General features: G+C 46.3%; 1 protein-coding gene across 1 annotated transcript; it reads right to left on the bottom strand.

Annotated features, from left to right (window-relative positions):
• Window positions 1–3,504: 3,504 nt before the first annotated feature.
• On the bottom strand, window positions 3,505–3,999 carry LOC127210628 (small ubiquitin-related modifier 2-like). Its single transcript, XM_051170329.1, has one exon. It carries the CDS (start codon window positions 3,919–3,921, stop codon window positions 3,634–3,636), a length of 288 nt encoding a protein of 95 aa, XP_051026286.1. The 5' UTR covers window positions 3,922–3,999; the 3' UTR covers window positions 3,505–3,633.
• Between the last annotated feature and the right edge of the window lie 7,034 nt (window positions 4,000–11,033).

The following is an 11,033-nucleotide window of genomic DNA, read 5'->3' as shown; positions in this document are numbered from 1 at the left end:
TTTCATATCTTTCCTTGGGTATGGAGACAGGACTTCTCCCTTGGACCCAGAGCCCATGACTCAGCAAGCCTAGCCAGTGTGGCCCTGGGGTCGCCTGCTGCTCCCTCCTGGGCGCTAGGGTGACAGGTGGACCAGAACATCTGCCTGGGTTTTATGTGGGTTCTGAGCACCCAAACTCTGGTCCTCACAGCTACTGACCCATCTCCTCAGACCCTAACCTCTGATTCTTTTTTTTTTTTCTTTTGACAAGACCATTTCTTTATAAACTGCCTAACAGACAGTCACTTCAGGACAGACTACTATGCTTTGAGAACAGAGGAACTGGACTTCTGGATGTAACCTCTGATTCTCAAACTTCTGCAGGAACACAGATATGTGGGGAGTGGGCTTACACACCCAACCCCTGACTGCAGACTGGGCTCTTTCAGATAGTGACTTAAAAAATGTCACGTGCAACTTTTCCATCTGCTTCTAGAATTACTTAGACATTTTTTTGTTTTGTTTTTGCTTTTTGTTTGTTTGTTTTCTTTTTTCGAGTGCATTTTCCAGTGTAGCTGAGTGACTTTGAATCACGGCTCCTCTTGTCTCCATGTCCTGGGTGCTGGGGTTACAGGTGTGTGCCACCATGCCTGGAAGCTGTGCTTTTTATTTCAAAGCGCTTGCTATGTGTGAAGGAATATGGCCATGAAATTATAGGCCATGAATATGCTAACCTTGAGCAGCCCTCTCAGCTTGAGCTTAACAACGAGAATTTCTTTGGGGCTGACCAGCTGTCTCCACAGTGGGCGTTTCCTGCTTTTTGGGGCATCTGAGTTGTGTTCCCAGCCTGCGTGTCAAAAGCTCACTATTGCTGTACGTCCAGCACCATTGGCCTTCGTGAGCGCTGGCACTCATGCACATGCACAGACACAGACACATGGTTAAAATCTAAACACAAGACAACCAGAATTGTATCAGTGCCGAGTTCTCTCTGTACATAACTGTCCTGTCTTTGAAGCTGCATGATTCTATAATAATATTAATAATAAATATAAACATATATAATTATATAATATTTATAAAAAATAAAAATTATTATTATTATCATCATCATCGCCACCATCACCATCATTATTACTTATTTTGCCATGTCTGGAAAAGACTTGAAATGTTTTGTAACAACCACAAAACAGTCAGTTTTGTTTCTCACTGCAAACTTGGGATGAAAAGCTGGGTCCACATGGCAGGCACACCCTTCCCAAGCTCTTGCTTTTGTACAACTGAAATATCAGTACACTGTTACTTCTCTATTTACAGATTTTGTGGTTTCAGTTTCTTTGTGTCCTTGTGGGTTTTTCTGTTTTGGTTGCCATAAAAAAAAAATGCCTCTTTAGTGTTTCTCCACATAATCACTGTCGTTTAGCATGTCTTCAGTGCGGCGTGGTCCGACTGTTGACATTTGTCGACCTTGAGATGTTTTGACACTTTTTTTCTACTCCAAGTATAGAATACATAATAATTTAGGCTGTATAAAGAAACAGAACCTGTACCTCTTGCCCTGAGGTGGCGCACGCCTTTAATCTCAGCCCTCAGGGAGGCAGAGGCAGGTGAATCTCTGTGAGTTCAAGGCCAGCCTGGTCTACAAAGCAAGTTCCAGCACAGCCAAAGCTACACAGAGAAACCCTGTCTCAAAATAAATAAATAAATAAATTATAGATAGATAGATGAATAAATAAAAGAAATAGAACATATACCTCTTAAACACACACCTATTATGTGCCACATGAGTTCTAGTGTTTTCTTTCAGTTCCTGTTAGGTAACTTGTTTGCACCATCAACAGGACACTGACACTCAGAGAGGTGCTAAGCGGTACAGGCCTTCCCGTGCCAGGCAGTCTCAGTTCTAGATGTCTGGCCCTCTTCCTCCTGACCCCGAAGTCAGACAGAAAGGGCAATTCACTCCACAACAATGGTAATTCCTATTCACGGGGCCACTGTGGGGCTTAGGGAGACATTTTTTAAATTTCAGAGAACAGTACTCTAGTCACCAGATATAGTATTATTGGCTATTTTAAAAATGCACACACGTGTGTATGCTCGTGTGTACGGCGGTGCATGTGTGCATGTGGAAGCCATAGGACAGTGGCCTTCTCCTTCCGTGCAGGGTCTCTCACTGACCTGGCCGGTGAGCTCTGGGCATTCCTCTCTCTGCTGCGGAGCACTGGGATTACAAAAGTTCATCACTCGGCCTCACGTTTTTATCTAGGTTCTGGGGACTGAACTTGGGTCCTCATGCCTGCAAGGCAAACATTGCCTCTCCAGCCCCATTTGTGTTACTCTCTGGTCATGAGGTGGTCGTGGGTGGACATGGAGACCAACAAAGTTCATCAACCTTGGTTCATACGTGACCCCAACCCCCGAGCCAGCTCTGTTCTCAAGTGTTTTCATTTTCCAAATCTACTCACACACATGGGTATTTGCCCCTTTCCTACCCCTCCAAATGGTCTAAAAAAGAAAAAAATGATAAAGACACTGACTCTGGGGGCAAAGGTCTGGAAAATCCCTAGCACACAAACTCAGTTACAGTGTCAGGAGGATCTAACATTACAGCACTAATGACAAGCTGACTTATCAGAGTCCTAAGCTTTGGCCAGCAAGGAAGTTACTTGCTTTTAATTAATTTATTTATTATCTATTCACACCCCCTCTAGTGTGTGCATATGCAAGTACGTGTGTGTGTGTGTGTGTGTGTGTGTGTGTGTGTGTGTGTGTGTATACAGGTGCCACAGCACAAATGGGTGGTCAGAGGACAGTTTGTAGAAATCACTTTTTTCCTTCAACTACGTGGGTTCTGGGGATCTTATCAAGTTTGGCAGTACCTTCACCCACTGAATCATCTTGTTTAGACCAGTTCCTCCTCCTCCTCCTCCTCTTCCTCCGCCTCCTCCTCCTCCTCTTCTTCTTCTTTAAATAAATTAACTCAGAGTTTCACTGTGTAGCCCAGACTGACCTGGTGGTCATAGGAATCCTCCTGCCTCAGCCTCCTGAATGCTGAGGTTACAAGCATGAATCAACATCCTGTACAAAGAAATTTTTTTTCATTTTAAACAAGAAGTTTATTTAAACAACAAGATGCTTGACTTGAAGGGAAAACTATCTAGGGTTATTTTGTTCAAGGGTATTTACCCCTACTTAAAGACAGATTGTCCTACATGTAACAGCTAGGTACAAAAAAGTTACAAAATTGTCCTTGGTTTTACAATGATAAATGAAAAACATTAAAATTCTCCAATTGAACAAGGTATGCAGGGACTTATGGTGTTGGGTTCTTTTGTTAAAACAATGAGAGAAAAATGGAATATAAAGACAAGAGCTGAATGAGCACGCCACTGTGGAGAAAGGGGGGGGGGCATTCTCACAGAACCAGCACTTTCCTCAGACTGTCTCCACCTGATGTCAGCCAAAGCAGAACGTTGGCCATTTAGTTCAAAAGAGAAAAAGAAGAGCAACATGCACAATGGGGACAGGGAAATGAAAGAATAGAGAAAACTACACTGTAGGAGTCAGGATGGTGGAACCAAATTGCGGCTTTCTAATTGAGAATGTATTCTTGGTCTATAACAAAATTCTGGAGTAAAGTAGCAGGTTCCCTTTTTAGTAGACACCTCCTGTCTGCTGCTGACACACATCAATCGTATCTTTGTCCGCCATTTCCAGCTGTGCAGGTGTGTCTGTTTCATTGATTGGTTGTCCATCAAACCGGAATCTGATCTGCCTCATCGACAAGCCCTGTCGTTCACAATAGGCTTTCATTAGTTTACTAAGTGGTGTGCGCCTCTTAATCTTAAACTGCACCACCGAACCATCCTGCCCCGCCACCTTCAAATTAATATGATCGTTGTTCTCAGTCTTGACTCCTTCCTTGGGTTTCTCGTCGGCCATGGCGAGCGCAGGAGTCTCCTCAGCTGCTGCTTCACAAAGGAGGCACCAGGTCCGCACTGAAGGTACACACAAGCGGCACCAGGAACAGCAGGAGAAGGAGGCGGCAGCGGCGGACGAGGCGGAGGCAAGGAAATAATTTTTATTATTTATTTATTTATTTAAAATCCATGGTGTGGCTCATGGCTTGGGAGTGGATCACAGGGAGAAAGTGCCGCATTCCGTCGCCTGCCGCATCCCTGACACACTTTCTTTGGTCAAAGGAAGGATGGAAATCTCTGAAGATGACAATTCTACTGTGACTTCCCTCTTCCCTCTTCTGTTGAGTTCCCATGTCAGGCAGTCTCAGCTCTAGCCGTCTGGCTGGCTGATTGGTCCTGCCAATGAGAAAGTGTGTGTGCACCTGTTAGTGGTGGGTGTGCAGGTGGAGAACGGCTTCCACTAAGTGCCCTCCCCCACAGCGGTTTTCTAGGCTCCAATTCCAATCAACGCCTGTTACAATAAATTGTATCTGTTCAGCCTAGGAAGCCAATTCCTGACACAAAGAGACTGAAACATAATTCAAAGCTGCAAGCACTACCCCGGGCAGAATCTAAACTGCTGCTAATCTAACAGTAAACTAAAATAAACCGCTCTAATCCTCATATCCTACATAGATCCCAAGCACTTGCCAATCTGATCCTTCTCTGGCCACTTCTCTCCTCCAACTCTCTGTCAGCTGTCAACAGTCAACTCTTAACTGTCCACTGTCAACTCCCAGCTCTTCCCCCTCTTCAGGAAGTCCCACCTTCCACTTCCTTTCCTTCTACCCAGCTGATTGGCTAAACAGAGCTTTATTGACAGTTGTTACATCCACTCAAGACATTCTTCCACAATTCTCCTTTTTAGTCTAATTTTTAAAAATTACTCAATCATTTATATTATTACACCAATATACAATACACACACACAAGAAGCACAAAACAATTATATTCATGTTATTCTCATAATGTTTTGCTGTCTTCAACCCCATCAGAGACTTGAGAAGGAGTAAAATTAATTACCTGAGTAAACAGGAAGTGCAGGTTAACAGCTTCCAAAATGAAAAAATGACAGGGACACTTTGCTGCCTGAACAGTCAATCAAAACTCTCTAACTCATTAGAGCATCGTCTTCAGCCTTCTGGTCCAGTATATCTGACAGACATATTTGTGAAGCAGGGACTGTTGAGGACTTGCCTGCTCTGACTTGGCAGAGTTTGGCCATCAACTCCACCTGCATCCAAGCTTGCCCATTTCAGGCCGAATTCTGTCTGTGACAGAAAACAAGGACATGTTTGCCCAGTGGCTTGTTTGCCACATCTGAAGCCATCTTCATAAGGAGGTTCCTCGATGCTCATTACCTTCTTTGAGGCAGGCTGGGTGTTGACAGGAGTCAACCTGTCTCATTTCCAAAGAATCCTCAAAACAATAAATTTTACAACCACACAGTTGAGGAAGCACAGCATCTAGAAACCACAGGGAACTGTTGGACTCAACCTGTAGAGAACTGGGTGGAGGTCAGCAGGCCCTCCCAGGAGCTCGGACCCACTCCAGGGTGAAGAAAGTGAACTCATGTTGTGTAAATTGTACCCAGCACTATCTCAGAAAATACTGTAGCTTCCTGATTGCGAGTGCAGATACTGAAGTGTAAGGCTGCATCAGCTCAGGACGAAAGCCACCAGCCCGCCAAAATGTAGAAAACGGCATCTCGAAGCCACAGGTGCGAGAAAGTCATTACAATGCTAAGGCTCTAGACAAGGAGTTGGTGGTACGTCCCAAGCAAAGATTGCTGGGGGCTTCAGGGCCGACAGGCAAGGTCTGTACTGTTTGAGATCACTGCTGATCTCGAACAATCGTTGGGTTTCCAGGGAGTCGGGTCTACTGCTTGCCACTTCCGTTCCCCTGTTTTCTAAGGAAATTATGAAACAGAACTTGATAAAGGAAAATTTGATTTATGTACAGCTTGGCAAAACTAGAGAGGAAAACCTATTTCTCTCCTCAGTGTGCATGCTTAGGATTTACCCAACCCCCTGATTACAAATTTAGCTTTGACAGTTCAGCTGGTCTTGATCTCAGAGCAGAGTGACGCAGACCTGGGTTGCTGGTGCTCTTAGCAGGCTGCGTGGTGGTGCTGCCTCTTTGATGCACACAAACATACATGCACATGCATGAGTATTGAACATTTGAAATATGAAAAGAGTAACTGAGGAACTGGTTTAAATTTTTTAAATAAGAAAATTTAAACGTATTTATTTTTGAGAAAAGGCCTTGGTTGTGTACCCCTGGCTGGCCAGATGTTGTATGACCAAACTTCTCCTGGGGAGACGCAGCAGACTCATACCAGAGAGGGAACCGTGACAGACCGGGGTGTAGATCCCACCAATGTCTAACTTGGGGACCCAGTGAGTTCAGCTGGGATTCTTTACGGGGAGATCAGAAATGGCTCACAGACAGCTGCACCACCAAAGCCCACCCTAGCGTGAGTGACAGCTCACACAGCTGGGGACCCGGAGCACACTGCACTGCCCGCAGGCAGCCCAGCAGTCTGGACGGTGTCCTTGCCAGGTGCCTTAGTTGGTCTAAACCTCTTCTAGGCAGCCTGCTGAGTTTTTGATTCCTCTAGAGTCCTCCCTGCAGCCTGGCTCTTCTGAGAGGGGCTTTAGCTTTGGTCAGTTTTAGGGACTTCCTGAAGCTGCCTGAGTTCTTAACCTTCCTGCTTATGGAGCTTCCCTGCAGAATGGAATGTTTCAATCTTGGAGGAAACTGTCACACAATACCAGGTCCTCACTTTATCATCTGGCTACACACACTCCCGTTTTAAACACGAGATGAGACGATGAAAGAATTCTGGTAAATTGCTTGTTGTGGAAGTGTTGAGGAAGCAAGTCTGGATCCCAGACCCACATGAGGCTGCATCCTGGGACTCCTATAGCCACTTGAGAGGCGGAGCCCACGTGAGGCTGCATCCTGGGACTCCTATAGCCACGTGAGAGGCGGAGCCCACATGAGGCTGCATCCTGGGACTCCTATAGCCACGTGAGAGGCGGAGCACATGAGACTGCATCCTGGGACTCCTATAGCCACGTGAGAGGCGGAGACAGGAGCATCCCGGGAGGCTCACAGGCAGCTTGCCTGACACGTGCAGAAGCTAACAACAGAGGATCACTTTTCAGGGCCAATTGTTTTTGTTTGTTTGTTTGTTTTTTCTTTTTGTTTTGCTTTTTGAGACAGGGTTTCTCTGTGTAGCCTTGGCTGTCCTGGACTCACTTTGTAGACCAGGCTGGCCTCGAACTCACAGCGATCTGCCTGCCTCTGCCTCCCAAGTGCTGGGATTAAAGGAGTGCGCCACCACTGTTGGGCTTACATCCCCATTGTTATCCCCTCCCTTGTATCTTTCCATTCCCTCCTCCCTCCCTCTTTCACCCTGTTCCTCTCCCCTAGGCCTGTGACAGAAGGGTACCTTCTCCCCCACCAAATGGTCACAGCCTATCTGGTCTCATCTGGTAGCCTGCTTCCCCTTCCTCTGAGTGCCACCAGGCCTCCCCACGAAGGGGACGTGGTCAAATAAGGGGGCACCAGAGTTCATGTCCGAGTCAGTCCCTGCTCTCCACACAACTGTGGAGAATGTGCTGTCCATTGGCTAGATCTGAATAGGGGGTCTAGGTTTACTGCATGCATTGTCCTTGGTTGGTACAGCAGTTTGTGCAGCGCCCACTGGGTCCAGATCCGCCACCCTTCGTGGTCTCCTTGTGATCCTTCTGGTGGCTCAGCGGCTGAGGCTCAGAGGAGCTGGGGTTACAGGCGTGCCCCCACCCTGCACGCCTGGCTGAGCTTTCCTCTTTTTAAGTTATTATTTTTGTCACAATGCTGGAAATCACATATAATAGTGTTTATCCTTATTTATATCTTAGTATTATGTCCTCCCAATTAAAAGACACCTTGTTGCAAGTGTTAGACAGGGGTTCTCTATGTAGCCTTGGCTGTGCTGGACTTGCTTTTCAGACCAGGCTGGTCTCAAACTCACAGAGATCCGCCTGCCTCTGCCGCCTGAGTGCTGGGATTGCAGGTGTGCGCCACCACGCCCGGCTGCTCTCCTTTTTCAAAGGTTTGATACTATCCCATTTGTGTGTATGCACCACATTTTCTTCACCTGGTCACCCCTTGGTAACTTCCATTCTGGCTCTTGAGAATATTGTTGCAATGGACTTGGGTTGAAGATATTTTTTTTAGATCCTAATTTCAGTTCCTTTGGGTATAGTTCCAGAAGGTGGGATTGCTGGGTACACGGTAACTCTATTTCTCACTTTGTGAGGAACCTCTGTGCACTTCCCACCTTGGGTGCACTGCAACCAGCAATGAGCAGCAGGGCCTTTCCTGCACATCCGTGGCAACACTTATCTTTTGTTTATTGATAATCACTACGTTCACTATGGTGAGGTGCTAGTGTTGTGGTTTTGGTTTGCATTTCCCTCGTGGCTGGTGATTTGGGCACCTTGTCATAGACCACCTCAAATAGATTAATATATTCCTACGGTTCCAAATATCACCTATTGAAATAGTTCCCTTCATTCTTAAAAAGAATGTATATACTTTCTCTCCTCCCTTCCTTCTCCCTTCATCTTTCCTCCTCCTCCTCCTGCTCCTCCTCCTCCTTCTTCTTCCTCTTCCTCCTCTCTCTCTCTCTGTATTGAGGATCAATTTCAGGGCTTTATACAGACTAAGCAAATGCTACACCCACAAGTCACAAGCCCCCAGCCTCCTGTACTTAATGACAACATGTGTTTCACTGCAGTGGGATGGAATGTTCTGTATTTATTAGATGGAGATTGTTGGCGGCCTGATGCCCGTTTGACGTATTGTGTATTAAGAAGGCAGCACTAAGCTGTGTCGTTCTGTGCAGTTTTAAGAGCTTTTACTTCAAACATAACGAAGCTGCATGAAGGGCCAGCAAGGCAAGCTCTAGGTGGCAAATTGAGAATGGGGAAGAACAATATTTCTCAAGTGCAAGAAACCCATTGAATCTCAAGCAGGATATATATGTGTGTGTATACAATTCTCACCTAGACACATCATACTGAAACTGCATAATACTCACACTTACATGAAAGAGAACCAACTTTCAAAGCAACCAGAGAAAAGACCAATTTAAAAAGCGAAAACGCTAGGGTGGCATAATGGCTCAGTGGGCGCAAGCAATTGCTGTGTATATCCCTGGTGACCTGAGTTGGTCCCTGGCATCCATGTAAAACTTCAGTGGGTCACATTTATAATCACATCCCAGCATTCCTATGGTGAGAAGGGGGGCTGAGACAAGAGAGCCAGGTGGAAACGCACATGTAGCACAGTAGTAGAAGTAACAGAAAACGTCACGCCTGAAAAACAAGGTGGACTAAAGAACTGATTCTTGAAATGTTGTCTTATGACTCCAGGCATGCGCTATGGTATATGTGCACCTGAACACACACACACACACACACACACACACACACACACACACACCCCGATGGACATATGCACTGATCTGCACACACACACACACACACACACACACACACACACACACACGATGGACATATGCACTGATCTGCACACACACACACACACACACACACCGATGGACATATGCACTGATCTGCACACACACACACACACACACACACACGCACACACACGATGGACATATGCACTGATCTGCACACACACACACACACACACACGCGCACACACACGATGGACATATGCACTGATCTGCACACACACACACACACACGATGGACATATGCACTGATCTGCACACACACACACACACGATGGACATATGCACTGATCTGCACACACACACACACACACACACATGCACACACACACACACCGATGGACATATGCACTGATCTGCACACACACACGCACACACACACACACCGATGGACATATGCACTGATCTGCACACACACACACACCCCGATGGACATATGCACTGATCTGCACACACACACACATGCACACACGCACACACACACACACCGATGGACATATGCACTGATCTGCACACACACACACACACACACACACACACACACACGCACACACACACACACACTGATAGACATCCGCCAGTTGTTTGTGACAGTGTCATCTCACTTTGTAGTTCAGGCTGACCTCAAACTACAGGCAATCCTCTTGTCTTGACCTCCCAGGTATTGGGAGCCACCACACCTGTGTAGTTTACCTCTTAAGGACAACAGAAGGAGAGGGTTTTTCATGGAATCCAATACAGGAAGAGAAAATGACTATTGACCCAGCACTCAGCGTATAGTGAGGCTCTGTCTTAAGTAAAAGGTCACAGCAAGACTATTTTCAGGTAAATAAAACAACAGAAGCATCTATCGTGTCCAGTAACTGATGTTCCGGATTTGCCACTTCAATGGGGCTGGAGAGACGGCTCGGTAGTTAGGAGTATTTGTTGTTCTTGCAGAGGACTAAGGCTCAGTTGGCGCCACCGACGCGGAGGCTCACAACCATCTGTACCTCCATCTCCAGAGGATCCAACACCCCCTTCTGTGAGGACCAGGCATGCACATAGTGCACACATATACATGCAAGCCAAACACTTATACACATTGAAATAAAAAGGCCCAGGGGTATTTCTCAGTGGAAGAGCCCTACTCACGTATAAGTAAGGTCCTGGGCTTAGTCCCTAGCAAACAAACAGAGCCTCGGTTCCTTATACTGTGTTTAACCTGAAACTAAATGGATCATGCTCTGGCCTCATCTGGAGAACAAGAGCGCCGAAGTTCTAATTCAATGGTTCTATAACTTAAAATCCTTGCTAGCTGAGAGGAAGAGGACATTTCACTCTGGCTAAATGAGAGCACTCAAGAGAGTGTGTTCTGGGCTTGAGAGGCCTGCCTCGGTAAGTAGGGTGGGAGAGTGATTAAAAAAAGCAAAAATAAAAACAAACAACTTCCACCCCAGGCCTCTACACACATACACACAGATGTGCCTGCACACTCACACGTGTGTCCATACACATGGGAGCACACTGCTCTGGTGGGAAGCCTAGATGCTGCTTATCCCTGAACCCTCAGAAGCGCT

Source organism: Acomys russatus, chromosome 28 (assembly GCF_903995435.1).
Source record: "Acomys russatus chromosome 28, mAcoRus1.1, whole genome shotgun sequence".
Classification (NCBI taxonomy): domain Eukaryota; kingdom Metazoa; phylum Chordata; class Mammalia; order Rodentia; family Muridae; genus Acomys; species Acomys russatus.
Note: the sequence above shows the minus strand (reverse complement) of the source record. Positions and strands in the feature narration are given on the sequence as shown.

Excerpts from the sequence above, each read along its gene's own strand:
- LOC127210628 (XM_051170329.1), bottom strand. The coding sequence starts at position 3,921 with ATGGCCGACGAGAAACCCAAGGAAGGAGTCAAGACTGAGAACAACGAT.